This window comes from Bos mutus, chromosome 19 (assembly GCF_027580195.1).
Source record: "Bos mutus isolate GX-2022 chromosome 19, NWIPB_WYAK_1.1, whole genome shotgun sequence".
NCBI classification, from domain to species: Eukaryota; Metazoa; Chordata; class Mammalia; order Artiodactyla; family Bovidae; genus Bos; species Bos mutus.
Window position 1 is genome coordinate 9,474,037 of NC_091635.1, and position 21,456 is coordinate 9,495,492.

Sequence of the window (21,456 nt, forward strand, 5' to 3'; positions counted from 1 at the left end):
CCACCGCGCTGTTGTTCTTGATCAGCCCTGCCCAAGGCTTGCCTTTGTGTCTCTTCAGAGAATTAACTTTTGAGTGTTGAAGTTCCGTACTTTTATGTCTTATGTTGTTGTTTTCATTCTGTTAATTTCTGCTTTTATAATTTCCTTCCTTGTACTGTATTTTTGTCTTTTCCTGTTGTTTTTTCCTCCATGACTTCTTGAGTTGGATGCTTAGCTCGTTAACTCTCTTATCATCTAGAGATAGCATTGAGACTCGCTTCTTTTCCTTTCATTGTGTCTGTGCAGCCGCTCGTCTCTAGTGGCCGTGTGCAAACAAGACCCAGAGCCCGTCTGTCCGCCTCTGACCCTGCCTGGCTCTCTCCTGCTGTCTGATCATACTTACACGTGTCTCTGTGGGACACATGCTCTTTCTGACATGTACCATGCACCCCAAACATGGGTGTGCAGCTTATGTGTGTGTTCCTAGTGGGTTGGCGCCCAGAAGCCCCCTGGGGCCCCCAGCCAGGCCTGACCCCCTCCCCAGGGTGCCCACTGTCCTGACTCCCGTCACCCTCAGCTAGTCTTGCCTGTTTTTGAACTCCCATTAGGTGGCATTGGTAAAGGCCTTTCCACGGCCCCCCGCGTGCAGGCTTCTTGTGGCAGGACGCTTTCTTGGGCCTTTCTGTCCCAGGAGGAGCCTCATGTGCGCAGTGCCTTGTGTGACTGGTGAAGGACGAGCTGCAGTGCCTGCTCGCGCCTGTCACGTGCCGGCGCCGTGCCCACCGTGCTGGGTGGGGGTCCGGAGCCTCCGTTTGCTGCCCCTGATCCCCTCTGCCGTGTCTCCCTCTAGGTGACAGGGCTGCGTATTGCAGGGCAGCCAATAAGAGGGTCATGGACGTGATCAACTCCGCCAGGACGCGCCAGCAGATGCTGCACGCCCAGACCTTCCACAGCGACCCCCTCCTGACCCAGGAGGACGCCGCAGCTGCTGGAGACCGGAGGCCGGCCCCCGACACCTGGATCTACCCCCTGATCCAGATGAAGCCCTTTGAGATTCAGATCGATGAGATTGTCACCGAGACCCTGCTGACAGAGGCCGAGCGAGGGGCTAAGGTCTATCTCACCACTGGCTACTTCAACCTGACCCAGGCCTACATGGACCTGGTCTTGGGCACGCGGGCCGAGTACCAGATCCTGCTGGCCTCGCCGGAGGTGAACGGCTTCTTCGGGGCCAAGGGGGTGGCGGGCGCCATCCCGGCCGCCTACGTGCACATCGAGCGGCAGTTCTACAGTGAGGTGTGCAGCCTGGGGCAGCAGGAGCGGGTGCAGCTGCAGGAATACTGGCGCAGGGACTGGACGTTCCACGCCAAAGGTATGCGGCGGCCGGCCGGCTGGAGGTGGCCCGTGCGGGGCAGCTGGGGGGCAGGGCGCACCCCACACTCCAGCCTGCCCGCGGGGCCCGCGGGGCCGGGCGTCTGGTAGAGCCCCGCCCCGCCTGTCTTCATGACGGCCCTGCGGGCGCGTCGTCATCCTCACGTCTGTCCGTTTCAGCTCTGCAAAATCTCTCCCTTGTGTCTACCCAGAACGAGGACGCTCAGATCATTGGGGTGGCTGTTTTAGAAAGCGTACCCATACTCCCTCCCCTCACGTAGAGGGCAAGGCACGCGCGCTTCCCTCGAGCATCCGAGCTCTCCCGCATTGGCCCTCCCCTTCTCGGGGACAGAGAGGACTCACCAGGGGTCACTGACTGGGCATCAGGCAGCCTCGTTTTTCAGTCTTTTCCTCACTGTTGCTGGTCATTTCCTCTATGAGTCAAACCTTTGCTCTTTTTTTTTTTTGCAGTGGAGGAAACTGAGGCCCTCTGCTTGCACTGCTCACGTGTGCAGGACTGCCCCAGGGTGGGTTGGAGTGTGAGCTGTGCGTTGTAATGATCCTTCTCGGGCAGTTGTGTGCGTCTGTGGAGCAGCCCCCATGTGACACAACCCCAGGGCATTGGGGTTGTAAATCACGGGCCTCAGAGCCCTGCGCTCAGCAGAGGGACTGCTGGCGGCTGCACCATGTGAGTGCACCCCGCTCTGGGTGTGACCGCGCCTTTCTGTGCTCGGGGACACCCACAGCCCACTTGGTTAGTCCTGCGTCTAAAAGAAACGCCTGGCTTTCCTGACTTCTCGCTGGTGGCTCAGAGACCTGTTTTGCTTCTACACTGGTCCTGGGGGCTTCCAGGGTGGCTGATCACCATGGGAGTGGGTGGGTGGTATGTCACGGCCGCTCATCTGTGTTGTTTAGACTTGAGATCACTTTGAACCTCAGCTTGGGCTTTTGTTTCCTTAAACCATTAGTTTCCATTGGGGGTGCATTGATGCCCAGGCCACCCCCACCCTCCTGGGTCCAGCCCTCTGCGGGTTGACCCCAACATGGTAACTTTGAAAAGCCCCCCAGGAGATTCTGATGCCTTGAGAACCACTGCTCCCACTCAGAGCTTCTGGTCCGTTGGGTGGTTCCCACTTCCTCCTGCGAGGCCCACGTGCCTGCATGGGCAGGGGGCATTGTCTGCCAGGGGAAGCGCGCTCTGCTGCTGTTCCGTGTGGCTGATCCTGGATGTGTCACGAGCAGGTGTCTCCAAGCAGGCAGGCTGGCCTATGGGGGTGTGGCAGGTATGTTGGGATTGGCTCTTTTACTTCTGAGAGTAGCAGCAGCGCCTGGGGTGGGGTCCTGGATATAGAGAGCTGGGGTGGGAGGAGCTCTGAGCTTGAGGGGGCGCATGTGCCTGGTGAGCTGCACGGAAGTGCCTTGAGCTCACTGGTGCCCGCCTGCCCTGTGGCTGGGTGGTAGTGGGGGTGTCCCTGGTCCCGGTGGGGCCCCCAGCGCAGCCTGGCCCGGCAGTTCTGAGCGCGCTGTGGATTATTTCCGTGAAGCTGTGCTGAGAAACATGCGGTGACTTCTGAGTTACCGTTGAAACAGAAACACCCAACCTGCTTTTCCAGTGTGTCTCGCCTTTTCCCGGACTGGCCTGCTTCTGCCGCTCCCTCCTGCCCGCCCTGCTGCGGGTGGGGCCCTGCAATCTGGGAGCTGGCTTTGTGGGGAAGGCCAGGAATCCCAGGGTGTGTGCAATTGTGGGGGGTTGGGGAGGAAGGGAGGGAGTGTGGCCGGGGTAGGCAGCGTGGGACTCTGCGCAGAAGGCACCTTGTCCTCAGGGCAGGAGCCGAGCTCAGGTCACTCAGTGCTGCAGGGAGAGACCAGGTCCTTCCCGGCCTAGGCACTGTGGTCAGTAGCGGGAGTCTTAAGTCCACCCCGCTTTTGGCTCATCTTTGGACGGTCATTTCCGTAAGGCAAGCTAGGACAACGAGCAGGCAGGGTAGATGCTGTGTGGCTTTGGACTGGGGAGTGGTGGGCTGGCTGCGGCTGCCTGCCCTCTGCAGGGCCCGTGCTGGGTGCGAGCGGTGTGTCTGGGTTTGGGCCCTAGAAAATCCTTGCTGAGGGCTGAGTAGCTGATGCTATGATTCCCTTCCCCAGGCTGCTGTGGGACAGGCCTGGGCTCATCTTGGGTTCTCCTGCTCCCAGAAGCCCTTGGGTGAAGAGAAGGAGCTGGGAAGTCCCGTTCCTGCTTCTAGCTCCTTGCCTTCCAGCTGTTGTCTGTCAGCATCGCACGCCCCTGGGAGTCAGGCAGCCCGGGGCTCTGGGCCTGACTGTTGAACCTGCAGGCAGCCTCTGCTAGTGATGAAGGAAAGCCCTGCCCTGTCGGGGCCTCTGGAGGTGGACAGGCTAGATGGGGAGAAACAGCCTTCTTGTGGCAAGCGGCCGTGCCGGTCTGCAGGTGCCCACGGACAGCAGTGCAGCCTGGTGGCGGCAGAGCACACGGGCAGGGTGTGTTCCTTGGGGTTTTCTGCTCACAAGTGTTGGGGGAACGTTGGGCAGGGCTGAGCGCCCGGCCGGAGCAGTGCTGCCCAGAGGCCTGAGCAGAGGCCGCTGCACTGGCTGGTTGCTGGTTTCTTAGCGGGCTTAACTATATGGCACCTTTTAACAAGTTGAGTTGCTTCAAAGAACTGGAGGGACCTTCCACTTTTTAAAGCCATGTGCTAGAGACCTCTGTGGCATTGTGGGTTTATGTGGTTAGTTTTTATTTGGAGTCTTGCACAGGACGTCTGTTTGGTATGTCAGGGAGAGCCTGGGTAAACAAGGTGTGGTGCGGAGGTTCCCAGGCTGGGGGTCTCTCCTGAAGTGTGGTTCTCAGCCCACATTTACCTTTGGCAGAAGTGGAGGGCCTGGTTCTGCTTCCGTGTCCACTGGGGCGATGGCTCGGATCTCACTCAGGAGGGAACGTGACATGCATGCTCTTGAGGGTCTGTGAAATGACCGGGTGGGGTGGTTGGGTCCCCGGGGGAGGTGGGGTGGAGGTCCCTTGGTGAGGAGGGCGCCGAGGCCGCCACACGACGCTGTGTGGGGTGGAGGACGCCTTGGTGGGAGGGGGCGTCCGAGGCCGTGGCCACGACGCTGTGTGGGGTGGAGGACGCCTTGGTGGGAGGGGGCGTCCGAGGCCGTGGCCACGACGCTGTGTGGGGTGGAGGACGCCTTGGTGGGAGGGGGCGTCCGAGGCCGTGGCCACGACGCTGTGTGGGGTGGACGCCAGGTGGGGGGTGGAGGAGGACGTGGTGGGGGTGGAGGCCTTGTCCCCTGTAGCTCTGTTTCTGCCTTGTCCCCTGTAGCTCTGTTTCTGCTCTCTCTGGGGGCCAGTGAAGGCGACACTGAGGCTGGAAGTCTCACTGGCATTTTCTTGGCCCCAGGAGTTTTGGGGGTACGGGCAGGGTAGAGGTCCCCCTTCAACATCCATCAGCTGGCAGCTCTTCTTTTTTAGAAATGTTTATTTATTTGGCTGTCCTGGGTCTCGGTGTTTTATGTGGGCTCTTTAGTTGCAGCAGGCACGATCTAGTTCCCTGATCAGGGATTGAACCCAGGCCCCCTGCACTGGTGGCGCGGAGTCTTAGTCACGGACCACCAGGGAGGTTGCTGTCAGCGGTTGTAAGTGCTGTGCCTGTTTTGTGCCAACGAACTTATCATCTCTTTAGGTCTTGGAGAGGCAGCAACTTCAGGGGAGTCCGAGTGACTGTAAAGAGTGTTCTCAGGAGTAGCTCTCACACCTTAGCTTTCTGCCCCGTGGAGACGAGAGGGCCTGAGAGGTGCTGTGTGCGCCGTTGTGGGATTTTGTGCTGGGAGCCAGGGCCACGTCCGTGCTGGGGGGTGTGGGCTCTGCCTGCTGTCGAGGTGTGATTTCATCTGGAGGCAGTATGAACAACAGCAGCGTGTGTGGCGAGGGCGGGGCAGGGCCCCTGGGTTGAGAGATTTCTGGCTCCTGCTGACAGAGGCGCCTGTTAATGGTTGTGAGAACTGTCACTATTTTTACTGCCTTCCCGATAGGCCGCTTGGCACGGCGCCCGGGGTGACCCTGCAGCAAGAATGGGGCAGCTCCGCCCTGTGTGCCGGGCACACGTGGGGTGGCACTCACATCGGGTGGCAGGCGTGCCCGGGGGGTGCCGCTCGCCTGAGACCAAGCCGGCACCAGCTTCCGGCCTCCTGGGGTGTGTCGGTGCTGCTCTGGCCTCGGAGCCGGTGGTGCTCGTCCATCTGAGGGTAGCTCGGTGACGTTTGTGTCCCCTCTGGTTTTTACAGGATCTGAGAACCTTCTGAAATTCACTGCAGAACATTGTGGGGGGAGAGGTGGCAGGTGCTGGATTTTGGGGTTTTCTGGGGAGCTCCTCAGAGAAGGCCTCTAACCTGAAATGTCTGTGTGCTCCTGCTCTAGAACCTCAAAGCCTTTTGCCTTTTTACACTTAATCAACTGTTGGAAGAGGCCTTATTATTCTCATTCTACTTTGTTCACACAGGTGTCTACGCGGGGCCTGCTCGTGCCAGGCGGCATTCAGGGCACAGCGGGCAGGACGCCTCTGTCCTCAGAGGGTGTCCAGTTCATGGGGAAGCAGGTAGTAAGCATCCAAATTCAGCGTCACATCACGGGAAGGACTGAGGAAGACGAGGGCAGGAGGGGACTCCAGACTCACATGGGTCTGTTGTTAGATGGGGGCTGGGGAGAGCCTTTCTGAGGAGGTGACACTGAGCGGAGACCCCGGGCAGGAGAGGTCTGGGCGGAGGGAGCAGAAACGTGGAGCCCCAAGACCATGGTGGGGGTGTTGGAATGGAGGCTGGGCACCGAGGTGGGAAGGGGCTCGGAGCCCAGGGTGAGCAAGGGCTGCGGGAGCCTGGGGCCACCTGGATTCCCCTGGAGGAGGATGCTGGGCCTGCGAAGGGACCGCCAGCACGCGCAGTCCCCCTCTTTCAAGCGGCGGCCAGGGTGGGGGCAGCAGGTGTAGGCGCAGGGCTGGGGGGCAGCGGAAGGCGTCAGCCTGGCGGCGTCACCTGGTATCCGCGGCACGCTCCCTCCCCAGTGAGACCTGCTGTCCTGGGCGGCGGTGCTGAACTTCAGCAACCCCCACTGCCCCTCCCCAGCACTCTCTCGCCTCCCGCGTCATTCCTGTCACAGAATCTCTCCCTGTTCGGAGGTTCCGGGAACGAAGGATGGAGAGGTTGGGCCCGAAGGTCAGCCCTGGGATGAGGACCGAGGCCTTGATAACAAGTTTATGGCTGGGCTGGGAGCGCTGGGTTTCCTGGCAGGCTCACCCTCTGTGTCCTCACCCCAACATCCTGAGTGGCAGCGCAGGTCTGGCCGGAGCTTCAGACGGTCAGGAGCTCAAGAGGGCCTCTCGATTTCTCCTCCCCGCGTGCACGTTTCCCAGCTGTCCTCAGGGCACAGACCCATAGCTTAGGAGCCCCCAACTTGGTGAGCTTCAGTCTAGAAGGACTCTTGTTGATAGCGGCGCCCCTGTCCTGGGCTGCCGGGGCTCCGGGTGGCGTCCCCTGACTGCCCTGCTGCACCAGCCCCGCTCCGTCACCACACACCAAGTGGCGGCTCACCACTCATGGTCTCTTTTCTTTTTGATGGAGAAAGATTGTGCAGATGAGACTGCAGGGGAAGCTGGTGGGGTGATAGAAGGCCTTCCCAGAGCGCTGAGTAGGTTAAAGGTGCGCTGTCTCTAATCCAAGCACTCACCTGGAGGAGGCAGAGGCGGCAGTGGGGAGAGGAAGGATGAGAAACAGGTGTGTCATGCATGACCAGCCAGAGGGACAGCACCTGGAGACTGACTCTCCAGGGGAGTGCTGAAAAAACAATCTGCATCTTAAGCAGGGCTGAAAAGCTCCTTCAGGGGTCCATGATGAAAACTCGTTGAGAAGCAGTGGTCCTGCGGGCGAGCTGTGGGCCAGGCCGAGTTGGGCCGTCCGCCTCTGGTGGCCGACCCGTAGACTGCCGTGCGAGGAAGGCGTCCCTGCTCAGACAGATGTTACAGCTGAGCGCACGCCAGACCATGCCCCTCCCACCTTCCCCGCAGACCTGGGTGCAGGGGCTTCGGAGGGCACAGGGCCCTGGTGGCAAGCAGCCCTCCTCAGCCTTGCTGCATGACCCATGTTGGTGGGGCCTCCCTGTCCTGGCTCACTGTCCCCTCTCCAAGCAGCTGGACAGGTAGCACCCAGCAGACCCGGCATCTTTACGGGGCTGATCTTGGCATCAGAAGGGTTGGAACAGGGACTTCCCTGGCAGTCTAGCGGTTAAGACGCTGGCTCCCACTGCAGGTGGCGTGAGTTCAGTCCCTGGTTGGGGAACTACAGTCTCGTAAGTTGTGTGGAGCAGCCAAACATGAGAGAAAAAGAGAATAGTGGAAATAGTAACTGCTGGTGGAGATCTCACCTGTCCCGCCCCGCTCCAGCCATAAGGAGAGCTGGGGCGTTCAGGCTGAGCCTCGGGCAGGTGGAGAGCTTTGCCTGCAGAGGACGGGGCCTCTGGAGCAGGGCGCTGGGGCCGGCCTGCCCACCCCTGGGGTCTGGACGTGCGGTCAGGTGAGCCGTGTGCCTGCCCACATGCAGCGGCCCAGCGGGGTGGGGTGTAATCGGTTGAGTGAGACCAGCGGGCAAGCTAGTGGCTTTGATGTGGCCCCTGCGTGTGTGTGTGTGTGTGTGTGTTGGGGGTGGCAGGCGTATTACAGGAACAGGCAGCTGAGCGTCGTCATCTCTTACCCAAGATGTTCTTGGAAATGCTCTTGTTCTGAGTGAGAATTAGGAAATGGTCTTCTATTTTAGGAGCTTGGTGTGTATCACACGTTGATTCACTCACAGTGCTCGTGTGTGCCTGTGGGCCCTTCGGAAGGGTCCTGTTGGCAGAGGAGAGACTCACGGTGGCGGGAGGGTATGAGGAGGCCGGCCCTGCACCGGGCAGCCTGCACAGGAGCCCAGGACTCAGGCGGCCCCCCTGGTGTTCCCGGCTGCGTTGTTGGTGCAGCGTGGAGGAAAAGCTAGAGGGCAGGCCTGGTGCCCCGAAGGAGGACGGGAGTCTGGGGCCGCAGGTGTCCTGGAGACGTTAGGTTTGGGGAACAGAAGTAATTCTGATGGGGCCTGGGACTGGGGGAAGGGATGGAATGGGGTGCAGAGCAGGGGATCTGCGTGTTGTCCGTCTCAGGTGATGTTTAGGGTTCTGAGAGAAGCCACGGCTGTCATTACAGAGCTGTGGCTGAGGTGTTATCAGAAGACGGCATGTTCCCGGGGGGGGCGGAGGAAGGAGCTGTCCCCCTGTGGCTGCTCACACGCGCTCTGCTTTCCTCTGGTGTTAATGGGCTCATTTTTTAGCAAAAGAGAAAAAGGGGGGCGGAACCGCATTCTCTGGGCTGGGACTGAGCACAGGCCTCCAGTCTGTGCCGTACTGGCCTCCTGTGGATGTCGCCCTTCTGGCCTGGAGCCCCCGAGCCCCCAGCAGGCGGACTTGCAGCCCTCTGGTGGGCTTCTCCGCAGTCGGCATCGGGCGCGAGGGAGGGGCCTGGGGCCAGCTCACCTGCACGTGGGAACAGCTCGCCCCCGAGTCTCTCCCTGCGGTGCCCCCTGCCTCCTTAGCGGCCTGCGTGTGGACTGCTGCTCCCTCGTCAGGGACCTTCACCCCTCAGTCAGACCCAGGCTCTACCCTCAACATCTGGGACTGAACCCCAGAGGAGCCCAGACATCCTGAGCTGTGACTTGAGGGCCCCCGGGAGCTCCTCTGGGGGAAGTGCGCGGGGCTCATCCCCTCTGCTCTGGCAGGGGCTGGGGGACTAGGAGGAAGGGCAGGTGCCTCTGGGCTGCTTGGCCAGCTGACCTGTTCTTAAACCCAGTCAGGTGTGACCCCATCTGCAGGCTCAGGTGAAAAGGTAGCTGCTCCCCAGCCCAGGGCTCAGCTGGCCTGTTCGATGAGCAGCAGCTGTGACCTGAGCTCTGCTGGGCCTCCTGCCCTCTGGGCCTGTGGAAGGACGGGGAGATGGGACGGTGGCCAGGACGTGGCTGAGGCAGCGTGGAGAGCGGGCAGTAAAGGCCCCGCGCTGTCTGGGAGGGGTGACGGGGGTGTCCAGTAGCGTCGGGGGGTAGGGTGGGGGTGAGAACAGAGCCTGAGCACGGGCCTCACCAGAGAAGCACGCTTCTCACCCTGCGGGCCATGCCGTGCACCGGAGAGGGCCGCTGTCCCCGCGGGCCCAGAGCACTGGGCGCCCTGCAGACCCTACTGGGCCTTCGCCTCCCATGGCAGCCTGGGCTGGGCCGACCTGGCCCCGGGGAGCCCATTCCCGGGACCCCGCGGGGCAGCTTCTCCCCCAGGTCAGCGGGCGGGGCCGAGAGTGGGCCCTGGGGGAGTCCGTCCTCCAAGGGAGCCCGTCCCCTTGTCCCGGGACCCCCCGGCCTTGCTCCCGGGACTCCGCGAGCCTGCTTTTCCCCCAGGTCAGCGCGGCGCGGAGAGGCTGTGGTGGCGGCCGTGCTCACTTCCTGTCTGCACGTTTCCTTCTCCCTGCAGGCCTCTGGCTGTACCTGGCAGGGAGCAGCCTGCCCTGTCTCACGTTGATTGGCTCTCCTAATTTTGGGTACAGGTCGGTTCACCGGGACCTGGAGGCCCAGATCGCTATCGTCACGGAGAGCCGGGCCCTGCAGCAGCAGCTTCACCAGGTCGGTTGGGGCTGCGGGGCGGTGGGGGCGCAGTCGGGTGCCTGGGGGCTGCCTCCTGCTGGGGCCCGAGGGTGGGAAAGAACCGGGGTCCTCTAGTGTGTGCCGCTGGCCGGCCTCGAGGGAGGCCTGCTGCACCCCTCTGCCTGCACCTGGGGCCTGCCCTTCCCTGGCAGGTGCTCTCCCCAACATCTCGGGGACATTGCGTTTTCCTACATGGGCAGAGAACGCTTTGTTCTCACAGGGATGTGAATACGGCCCTGGTCCCAACCTCTTCTGAGATGGCAGATCAGCTCCTGGGGTAGGAGCCAGGGTCACACAGGACGCGCGCCCAGGTCTGTTAGGGAGCAGCTTTGGGCGGCCTGGGTCATTCTGATGACGACCCTCCCCAGAGGGTCTGAAGCAGACTCAGAGGTGCTTCAGAGTCTGGGGAGGGAGAGGCAGGAGGTGGGGTTGCCACCCAGGCGGAAGGGGCATCTGGGGAGCCAGAGTCTCTGCAAGTGGAGACAGAAGCCGGAAAAAAGAGTCAGCCCTTAGAATGACCTCAGAGGCCGTGCAGACAGAGGTGGTTTGTTTGGAGCTGCGCCGTGGTGAGGGCTCGGACTGTCCTGGTCCCAGACTGCTGTGCCCTCCAGTCAGCATGACGATCCTTTTGCGTTGAGAACTCGATTCTATTTGTTTTCCTTCAGATCGTTTCACTGGGTAGTGATCTGGTTTGGGATTGACTGCAGGAGGTGGTGGAGGGACTGCTCAGAGGTGTGCCTGGCCAGGAGCGGGGTCCCCTCGTGGTGTGTTTGTAGGGGCTGGTGGTGGTCAGGGCCCCATGGAGGCTGGTATGCCGCCTGCCACCTGCCTGTGTCGGGATGGCGGTGGGGCAGGGCAGGCCCGTTTCCAAGGTGTCTTGGAATTCCTGCATTGTTTTTGTCACACTTGTAATAGGATTTCTTTCCTTGCAGCTGTGAGAGGGGGAGGCAGGCACTTTTGAGAGCGAGGGGGTGGGGGAGGGGTGGTCCTAGGAGAGAACTTAATGCGCTTGATCTGGCTTGGCGGGCGTGTCGTGTGGTCCAGCGAGGACCTCCCACTCCCCTGGGAATAGACTCCCCCGAGTGGCCTTTCTCCCAAGCTGGGGCTGGAGAGTCAGTCACGGGGCGCGGGATCCCCAGCCCCTGCTGCTGGCTGCTAGGGGCCCACGGTTGGTTGCAGGGTGGACGGGGAGAGCGCTGGGCTCCCGGGGACCGGAACGCAGCTCTGGTTCCCAGAGGGGCAGCGGTCTCAGCCTTCTCCTGCGATGGCGGTCTTTCCATTTAAAGCCGAGAATGAGTGCAGATGAACCCCTTTCTGTTTCTACGGGCGTCTCTGTGTTGGATCACCTGCAGCAGCGGCTGGTGGACTCTCGGGACGCAAGCACAGCACCTGTGCACGTGAAACCTGGGTGATCCTTGGGTTCATGGATTTATGACCTTTACGACAGAGCCTCTCCAGGGGAGGTGCCAGCTTTCCTCCTGAGTCATGGGAGCGTAGATAACACCCCCGGAGGCCAGCCCTCAGAAGTGCAGGGGCTGTGTTAAGCCTTTATTCTTGTGTTTGGAAATTACTGTTGCGAAATCCTTGGAGCCTTTGTTGATGGACGAGGAAATGGTAACTGCCTGGTTCCCCGGGATCTGCCTCCTGTGATCTGGGAATCTTGTCAGTGACTGAGCAGGGCCCTGGTGCCAGGAAGGGCCTCACCGGGGCCGAGGGGAAGTGGCGGCGGTTGGGCTCTGGGCGGCCAGCGGGAGACTCTGATCTGCTCAGCAGATCATAGATGCTATGGTCAGGCTTCCAGCAAACGCCCGCCGAGGTTCCAGCAGGGGCTGGCCGGCCTCAGGGCTCTGGGGTGAGAGGAGCACCAGCATCTCCTGGACCTCGGCCTCACTGCTGAGAGCTGGGTTTCCCAGACATAGAGGGGTCAGGGTGCGCCTGGCCCCAGGGCTCTGGGCCTGGGGCTGATTGGGGGGAGCAAGTCTGTGCCCAGAGTCCTGGTGCTAGCCACTCTCCCCCCGCTCCCCAAGTAGGGGGACTGAACCCACATCCTGAATCTTGAGAAAAGTTGGGCCGCTTGTGGTCAGGAGCTGCTTCCCCAAATGACATATTTGGGATATTTTCTTTTTCTTCCCAAACCTGAGTCCCAGGGGCTTTTGTTGGGAGGGTGACAGTCCGCACCACTGCAGCCCTTCCATTCTTTAGAGGCGTGCTCGCTCACCTCTGTGCCTTTAACATGCAGAAAGGCATTTCTGGATAACTCCACCTGTGCACTTACATACCGGGACAGCAGCCACCCTCCGGAGAGGCCCCTGTGAGGCCCGATCCTGGGACTGCCCAGCTGCACAACCTCCCCAGAGCCCAGAAAGTCCCTAAAACCCCGCTGCCTGGGGCCCTGCCATCAGAAGCCACCTCTGGAGTCCTCCTGGGGTCCCAGGGAAGGGCCCTGTCCGTGTGTTCCTGGGCACCGGAGTGGGGAGATATTTTTATCCAAATCCACAGTCCTTCCCTTCACTGAGTACATACAATAAAAACTGAAAGCTTCCTGGTTTTGTTCGGGCAGCACGGTTCCCCACTGGTGACCTAGGGAAGCCTCCCTTGAACAGCATTGTGACCCCGAGCAGCTGACTTCCTTCTCCTTCCCTGTGCGGAGGCTGTGAGGAAACTTAAAGTGTTTCTGGTAATTTAATTGAGATCTTGGCTGCATGTTCATTGGAAAAACATAAAGCTGGAGCCGGGTCTGTGGAGACCGCCGCAAAGCAGCCCCTGGAGACCAAGGCCGGCTCCTCCGACAGGCCCGTCCAGCCGCGGTCAGGGGGCGGCACAGTCGGCTCGGACGCGAAGCGCCAGGGACCCCGGCCCTGGCCCGGCGCACAAGGGATTGAGCATGCAGGCTGTGCAGGAAGACGTGAAGTCGGGCACTAGATTTCCCCAGCCCTTGACGGGAAGAGCTGCGGACAGTCTGTCGTGTTCTGAGGGCGCTGTGTCCCCCCCTCCCGTCCTCACTGGGTCACAGGGGTTGGCCAGGGACACGGCTTCCGTTCCCACCCCCCAGAGGAGAGCGTCCGGCCCCCGGCAGGTCGGGGGGCGGCACTGCAGCACCCCCCTGGGGCTCCTGGTGCCAACATGGTTGGAGTGTTGGCACAGCCAGTGCTGAGGGAGCCTCACTGGGGCGTGGGGTAGTCAGGGTTTCACAGATGAAGGGACACAAGGCTCAGAGAGGGAAGTCACAGCTTCTGACTGCTGCCTCTGCCTCGGGAAAGCTTCGAGGGTGTGTTTTAAAAGAGAGGCAGTTTCTCGTCTCAAAGATGTTTTTATGCGTTCGTTCATTGTTAGCTGCACTGGGTCTTCGTGCTGGGTGTGGGCTTTCTGCGGTGTGCAGAGCGGGGGCTGCTCTCTGCTGCCGTGGCTTCTCTGGTCGCGGGGCGCAGGTTCCAGGACGTGGGCCTCACTGCCCCGCGGCACACGGGATCCTCCAGACCAGGGGTCGAACCCATGGCCCCTGCACTGGCAAGTGGACTCTTAGCTGCTGGGCCGCCAGGGCAGTCCTCTTCTCGAACACCATGTAAGACAAGGCTTATGTCAGCGTTTTTAAACATGAAAGTAATATTCGTTCACTTTAAAATTGAAGGAAAATTAGAAGACACTGACCCTGTCACCCAGAAATAATCACTGAAATTGTTTCGGTCGTTCCTAGCCGGTCTTGGTCTGTGGGCTTACGGAGAGTGTCACTTGGCTTTTTTCTTTTTAAAGAAATCAGGACTGTGTTGTGTGCCCACCCCGTGCCTTGCACTCAGTCTGTGGTGCGCCTTCCCATATCCTCAGGTCAGTGTTTCTCCAGGGCATGGTCAGCTCGTGGTGAATGCCGGTGTGTCATATGGTTTGCTATGTTTGATTAGTTGGTTGTTGGACATTTAGGTGCTTTCCAGGTTTTCTCCATCATAAATGTTGGCGTGATAAATGCGCGCATACAGAAATCTTAGTGCGTAGTTATTTTCTTGGGATAAACTCTTGCACATGGAGCTTTTCAAGGCTTTCGATAACCTGTTGCCAACTTGCTCTCCAGACGGGGACCTGGCCCCCCCCTTTCCATCAGCCGTGTCCGGGAGTGCCTGTTCCCTTGGCCTTCGTCAGCAGGGCTGATGACGTTACCACTTTCTGCCAGCTTGAGAGAAGAAAAACTGTGTCTTGTTTAAAAAAGGACCTTCATTATTTTAATTGCACTGCCTCATTTATCGAGGGTGCACTTTTAAATATTTCCTCCACCAGCTGAATTCCTTCAGCTCTAAATTGCCTGTTCCCCACGCACCTCAGTCTTCAAACTGTAGACACTCGGCTTACTAGCTTTCCCCAGGGATGTTTCACAGGGACGACCTGCGCCAGGGCCCCCGCGGAGCCCCAGGGCCAGCAGGCCGAGTGGCTGGTCCTGGAGCCGCCCTGTGACTCCTGGTTGTCCCTCTTCCCCAGGAGCAGGAGCAGCTCTACCGCAGGGCAGGCGTGGTGTCCTCTGCCACCTTTGAGCAGCCGAGCCGGCAGGTGAAGCTGTGGGTGAAGATGGTGACTCCGCTGATCAAGAACTTCTTCTGAGGACAGCAGGTACTGACCTTGGGTCACTAGGGGCCACGGGCGGTCCTCTCCAGCTGGGGTCCCGGGGCCTCTCGCAGGGGCTTGGGGGCTCTCTGGTCCATCCTTGGTTACCTGCCCAGGGGTGTGTGTCTGGGGTCATGGGTGGTTATCGAAGGCTTGGAAGCCTGCTGCTAATGAGGTGGCCCTTACACCCTCCGTCGGGTCCCAGGGCCGTGGTGGGGTCACGTGGTGGGACGTGTCTGTGCTCGCATGGGGGCCGGAGGTGGCCTTGGGGCCAGGGCCTCATGGCTGCCGGACACCGGGGTAGATTCTGTGCCCACTGTCCGTCGCGGAGCACGGGGTTCTGAAGGCAGCGGGGGCAGAGGGGCAGCACTCATGGTGGGGGCACCCGGGCTTGCTGCCTGGGCTGTGCAGGACGGACGGAGCCTCAGACAGGCTGTGACCCCGTCTCCCCGACACTCCTGGGTTGTGCTTGCAGACACGTGGTGGTCTCAGTGACTGGCGACGGGACTCGCTCTGCCCACCCAGGAGCCTGCCGAGAGCCCCGAGGCCCCGGGCCACCAGCTGTGTCCCAGGGGGGGACAAGAGGAAGCCTCGTGGGACGGCCCCCAGGGCTGCCGTCAGGGGTGGGGTCTCTCCTGAGTGACCCTCTGGGTTCAGATCTCTTTAGACCCTGACCTGGCCCCAGGTGGATCAGTCTCGGGGTGGGACGTTCTGGGGCAGACTCCGCTGGTCCAGCCAGGCAGAGGGGCTTGTGGGGGAAGGAGAGCGAGCAGGCGGGAGCACAGGGTGGAGGCTGAGGAGGCTGAGCGGCCGAGCCTGGCCCGTGCTGGCCCCGTGTGTGTCCTGGGGTCACGGTTCTCTCCTCATCACTTTAAAAGGTTGCATTTTCTCACTTCGTTTTTTTCTCAACATTTTATTACTTTATTCAGATAACACAAAAATTCAGAGAGTAAAAAAATGCTTAAAGGCTGAGATGCAGATGCTTTCCTTTCCCCCAAGCTGCCTCTTCTACCTGCTGCTGTTTCTCTCTCCCCGGGGCCACTCCTCCCCTGCCCCTGGGGTCTCCGGGAGCAGATTTCAAAAACCTCCCAGCCTGGTGTGGCCCACTCCGCACACCTTCAGGTGCTTGAAGAGAGGACTGGTGCTTCAGGTCCAGAGAGGAGGCCTCACGGCCCCAGGGCTTGGCCCTCACCCCTGGCAGGGGCGGGGTGGTGGCAGGGAGTTGGGGGTAGGGGGAGACAAATGGGATTCCCTACCTGCCGTGTCTCCCTGCGGAGGGCTGGCAGCTCCGATGGTCACGTTCGCGCGTGGGTCCTGGGAGGCCGGGGCTCCGGGGCTAGGGGCACCCCATCTGAGCCTGGAGCGGCCCTGGCCCCGCCCCCGGGCCCAGACAGGTCTGCCGGTTCTCCGGTGGGGAGTGGGGTGGAGCCGCAGCCACGCTGCCCAGGGGCAGCAGCACATCAGTTAACACTGTCTTCAAACCAGTTATTAAGTTGTCCTGTGGACGATCAGAGGAGGGAAGCCAAAGGAATGTGCCGGGCACTGGGTTTCTGTTTGGAGGGAGGCTTTCGGTAAACAGCGTTTGCGTTCCTGCAGGGGCTGTGGGCCCAGAGCGAGCCTGCGCCACAGCCGGGCTTGAGCAGTAGGCAGCCTGCTTGCTTTGTGGCTGGGGGAGGGGGCTCCCCTTCTCCCCCTTGGGCTCACCGCAGCCTGGGCCCCTACCCTTCTCCCCCGGGACTGCTGCTGGGCTCACGGCACTTTCAGATGCAGCACAGCGCTCGTCCCAGGCTCTATCTCTGAGACCGGATTGCAGCTCCAGGGTGAATCGTCTCACAGCATGGAGAGAATTTTGTCATCGACTCGCCGTGTGTGATGTAGAATGAATGACTGTCTTATTTCAGGTTCTGGAGGCAAAATTGGAAAACCTCCGCATTCTGTGGTTATCACCAGGGATTAGCATGAGTTGCGTGGTGGCCACCGGCAGGCCTGTGTTCTCCAGTCAGAGTGGTGGCTCTCCTGTCCCTCCAGCCTGGACACCACGGGCTACAGTGGCCCCTTCTGGCCAGCAGAGGCGGTTGCCCGGCATCCAGACTCTGGCCACAACCCCTGCTGCTGAAGGGGCGTGGATCCTCCAGGTCCCTGGGAGGGAGGGTTTGAGGGACACTTTTCCTTCTCCCTCTTAGCCCCACCAGACCCAGGATTGTTGTAGATCATTGGCCCCAGAGGTAGGCCTTCGAGGACTGCTTCTTTACCCATGGATTGGATGAGAATCCTTGGAAAAAGGTTTTTACAAAACTTCAGGATCAAGGTGAACTTAGAAAGCAAGGCCCTTGTTTTCTTGGCGCGGGGAGTGTGGGGTTGGGGGGTCAGGTTCCTTTACTCTGCTTTTAAGCCAGGAAACACTGAGGGTCCAGCACGTGAGGCCCCCCCCCCGGCGTCTGTTTCTGGAGTTTGCGGGCCCTGCTCGCCGCCTGCCTTGTCCGCTTCTCGCTCTGTTTGCACCCGTCCCCTGGGGCAGCCTTAAGGGCAGCGCAGCTGCTTTTCTGAACTACGTGCGTCGGCTTGGCCATGCAGAGTCAGGCAGGTCTGGGCCTTGCTGCTCTCGGTCCTGCTGAGGTCATTCTGGCTGCCGATAGGGACACCGCCCCCCAGCCGTCAGACGGGGGCCTTCCTGGGGCAGCTCCAGGAGCGGCACCAGGGCAGCCACCTGCACCCCTTGGAGCTCAGGGTGCAATGAGATGGGCCACCTCTCGTCCCTTCCCTGCTGGCTCGTGGGCAGGCTGTGTGTGGAGGGCGTGGGGGGCCACCTTTCCTGAACCTTGTCTCCTGTGCTAGAAGCACGGGGGGCTGGGGGCCCTGGCCCTCCTGGTGCCCACTGCCATGCTCAGCCCGGGTTGCAGTGCCCGAGGACACACTCACCCCAGGGTTTCTTGGCTGCTGAGCAGCCGGCCCTCTTCTGCTGACTTGGTGTCTGTTCTTCATTTTCTGATTCTGATTCCTAGATGGTGGGTGGGTTAGGCTGTGTGAAATTTCTCTTATTTCTTGAGGTAGGCCTGTATTGCTGGGATCTCCTGGAAGTCTTAGAACTGGTTTTGCTTCATCCCACAGATGCTGGAAAGTGGCGTTTTATTTTCGTCGTTTCCAGGTATTTCCTGGTCTCCTTCCTAGCACGCGATGCCTCCTGCTGAACATTCCACGTGTGCTTGAAAGAACATACATTCTGTTTTTGGATGGAATGTGCGCTGGTTATCTAGAAAGTCCTACTGGTCTGATGCGTCATTTGAGACAACTATTTCCTTATTGATTTTTCTGTCCATTGTTGTAAATGGGTGTTAAAGCCCGTTGCTGTTGTTACTGTCTTTCTCCTTTTGCACATGTTAACGTTTGCTTTATATGTTTAGGTGCGTCTGTAACGGTTACATCTTCTCGTATTGATCCCTTTATTATGTGACACCCTTCTTTGTCTATTATGCACTTTGCTTTAAAGTCTGTTGTGGTGGCAACAAGTGAGCACTGCTGGGGAGAAGGCGGGAGCTGAAGGACAACGAAGGTGCTGCCCAGCACTGAGCACGTTTACTGTGACCTCTCAGGGCACAGACACGCGTTCATAGTGGTCCCTCCGGTTCCCAGCAATTTCAGAAAGTGGGCAGTTGACAGGGAAGTACTTGAGGTGCATGGAAATGGCCCCTCTTTGGAAACAGTTTGTTTTTCAGATTTCTGGGGCAGGGAGGAGGCATTACCATAACCGAGGGAGGTTTCCTTCCTTCAGAGAAGGAAGGACGCTTTAGGAGACAGAGCCTGTGGAGGTGGCAGCTCCTGTTTATAGGGAACGGAACGCCCTGGCCCCTTAGTGGTGGGTGTTTACATGTAGCATCAGGCCCAAGGGTGGGACTGCCTCCAGCTCTAACCCTCCAGGCCACTGATGGGGGAAGATTAACCCAGCCGCCCCTGTGGGAAGTCAGGATTTGGGTCCTGGGTTGTTCCTCCAGCTGCTGGGAATCGGGGCCTCGCCCCCAGGCCTGTGCCAGGCCCTTGGTGGCCACCAGGCGCCGAGCTGAAGGCCAGCTCCAGTGAATCAGACAAGCCTGGCTCAGTAGCATCATTGTTTTAATCCTATCCACCCCGCCTCTGATTAGTCCAGATGTGCTATGAAGTGCCTCGATTATTTAGGAGAACAAAAAGCAACCATCAGTTCCTGTGAAAATAAATGACAGTTGCAGGACTGGGATCCCAGCTGTGAAGCTGAAGTTGCAGTCAGGACCTGGCCCAGGGCAGCGTGGGCCTCTCTCCAGCTAGACCTGGAGGAGCAGCGCCACGGCCGCTAGGATCCACTTCGCTGCCTTCTCCTTGGTTTTCAGGTTAAAGGTCCAGACGTAGGTGGGACCACGGATGCGTGTTTTGTACACGGGACATTCATAGATGTTCTTGGTCTCCATGCGGTCCACAGGGATGGCCTTGATGAAGATGACGGGCATGGCTGGCGTCAGCTCTTTCAGCCGCGCTTCAGCGATGACTCCAGTCTGGGTGTCCCAGCGAGCTCCTGCAGGGATGGCACACCCGAGGGTCAGGGTGGTCCGTGGTGAGGTGACTGGTTCCCGTCTGTCTCGCTGGCAGGGAGGGGCGGGGCCTGGCTCACACCCCTACCCCTGAAGCGATGTGCCGAGGCCGGACTGGCACTGGGATCACCACACGTGGGGCTGCGAGCAGAGGGTGTGGTGGGGGGCTTCTCGCTGCCAACGTCTGAGGGACGGCCCAGCCCAGCCCTGAAGCCCTGGGCTCCATTGTTTACATTTGTGGTGTTGTCAGGGGCAGGAAACTAACTCCAGTTAAAAGTGACCGATTAAAGCTCCCCGCTCCCCTCCCCTGTGGCGTCTGTCGTGTCCGTGCGCAGTAAACGTGTAGACGCACATTGAACTGTTGCCTCCTTGAACCGGACTTATTTCTACTCACCCTATTTAATGACGCTGAGATTTCCTGTAATTCCACAATAAACATGGAGAACGCCTGCTGCTGTGCTTATCTCTGGGGATGTGGGGAGGGGGCCTGACACCCCCACTACAGGGGTGACATCTGTCGCGGGGGAGGGGCTGGCACTCAACTCAGAGCGGTCCTGTCCGGCTTCGCTTGGTGCAGGACAGGGTGGGGGCTGAGTGAGCGCCGGCCTTGAGCCCCCCGCGGCTGCTGGGACCTGGCCACGTGATGGCCTCTCACGGGGCTCCGAGGAGGGCCAGGCTGCCATGCCCTTGGGTGTGGGGTGGGGCTGGCTTCTGGCCCTCCGCCCTCAGAAGGCACACCAGGCTCCAGGGCCCTGTGCCGCCCGCGCCAGCTACCTTCCATGAAGAGCCCGTAGACGTAGGAGCCCTCCCGGGGGGGCGCAGTCATATCCTCCCGGTTCTTCTTGGTCACCTCCACGGACAGACACATCTTGTCCAGCGGCCACTCGTTCTTCCTGGCCATGGACTGCATGATGGCCGTGAGGAAAGACTGGGGGTTGAAGAAGCCAGCCAGCCACACGGTGGTGGGCAACGCGAAGTCTGTGGTCCAGGCCTCGAGCTCCTGGAGGGGCAGGGGCGGGGCCGAGCTGGAGCCACCCTGCCCCCACACCGCGGTGGGCAGCGGGCCCCCGCCGCCTGCCCGGGTTCCCCTCGCTGGGCGGGGGGCGCTCAGTGTCAGAGGCTCGAGTCTGAAAGGCTGCTGCTCCCTTCCCTGGCCCCCCCCAGGAGGTGGCCGCCCCAACGGGTGTTTCTGGAGCCTCTTGGACCTGCTGGGAGGGCCTCTGCATCTCTGGCCACAGGAGCTGCTCACACCTCGAGCTCACCCTGGGCTTCCTTCGAGGGGAAGTGCCTGCACTCTGAGGCCTGTCTCCCTGAGGTGTGGCCCAGGCGCTTTCGGCCCTGCTCTGACCAAGGCCGGGCCAGCGGGGACCTCGGCACACTCCTGCTCCCCAGCCTTGCCCTTCAGGCCCTGGGGATGGGTTTGCTGAGCGTGCAGTGGCTCCCCGGAAGTCTCCTTACCCTGATGCGGAGCAGCAGGTCGGCGTACCAGGCCGCCAGGCCCATCATGGAGGGGTAGGCCCGGGCCACCCAGGAGTCGGGCACGGTGTCATAGAACAGGGCTGTGGACAGGTCCTCCATGTCGGTTGTGATGGTCAGTTCTCCCTGGGGGACGCATAGTCGCGGGTGCTGGGGCGCTCAGCAGTGATGCAGACCCAGGCGTCACTGGCCCTGAGGTGCCCACTTCTCCAGCCCAGGGACCTCGAGGGTGCGGCTCAGTGGCCTCAGGCTCATTGGCCCATGGCCGAGGGTGGTCAGCCCGCATCTAGGTCCCGCCCTGGGTCCTGCTGCCCCGTTCTGACCTTCAGCCCCAGGTTCAGCTCCTTCAGTGAGCGCCGCATTTCATTGGTCAGGATGTTCATCCTCTCACATTCCTGGAAGGCGACCACCACGTAGGGGGTCTTCTCAGCGGCCTTGGCCATGATCTCGGCCATGTTGAACGTCTCCGGGATCTTCTCTAGGATCTCGTCCAGCACGGCCTTCACCTGGAAGCCAGTCCCCAGCCGGCTCGTGTCACTGGGCCCCAGCCCTGCCCCAGTGCCAGGCCAGGACACTGCCCCGAAGTTCACCTCCAAGCCCAGGAGCGAGGCAGGCAGAGTTGCCAGGAAAAGGGTACCGTGGGGGTGCAGCCCCGGGCTCATCGTCAGGGCCATCTGGCTGTGCCCTCAGGAGCATCGCCGCTCTACCCGGGGCCTTCAGACCTCCTGAAGATGCCTCCCTCCCCCATCAGGTCACCCAGTGGTCTTGGGGTCGTGACCCT

At 60.6% G+C, this 21,456-nt stretch overlaps 2 protein-coding genes across 22 annotated transcripts in view; one reads left to right on the forward strand and one right to left on the reverse strand.

Moving 5' to 3' along the window:
* PGS1 (phosphatidylglycerophosphate synthase 1) overlaps nt 1-19,648 on the forward strand; it is a 37,379-nt gene extending 17,731 nt beyond the window's left edge. Inside the window, exons 7-12 of one of the 21 annotated variants that reach the window (XR_011467900.1) lie at nt 830-1,351; nt 1,822-1,877; nt 9,960-10,035; nt 14,521-14,649; nt 17,752-17,788; nt 19,002-19,648. Coding sequence is in view for 5 of the 21 variants with exons in the window: in XM_070389189.1 (XP_070245290.1) it covers nt 830-1,351; nt 9,887-10,035; nt 14,521-14,640 (791 nt within the window). In the remaining 16 variants the exon portion in view is untranslated. Of the gene's footprint in view, nt 1-829; nt 1,352-1,821; nt 1,878-9,886; nt 10,036-14,520; nt 14,650-15,118 lie in introns of those variants that run through there. The other 20 variants (XR_011467901.1, XR_011467896.1, XR_011467897.1 and 17 more) reach the window with 20 other exon arrangements.
* DNAH17 (dynein axonemal heavy chain 17) overlaps nt 18,936-21,456 on the reverse strand; it is a 99,800-nt gene continuing 97,279 nt past the window's right edge. Inside the window, 4 exon segments of the mRNA XM_070389484.1 lie at nt 18,936-19,183; nt 19,974-20,199; nt 20,658-20,801; nt 20,999-21,181. Of these exon segments, the coding sequence (XP_070245585.1) occupies nt 18,936-19,183; nt 19,974-20,199; nt 20,658-20,801; nt 20,999-21,181 (801 nt within the window).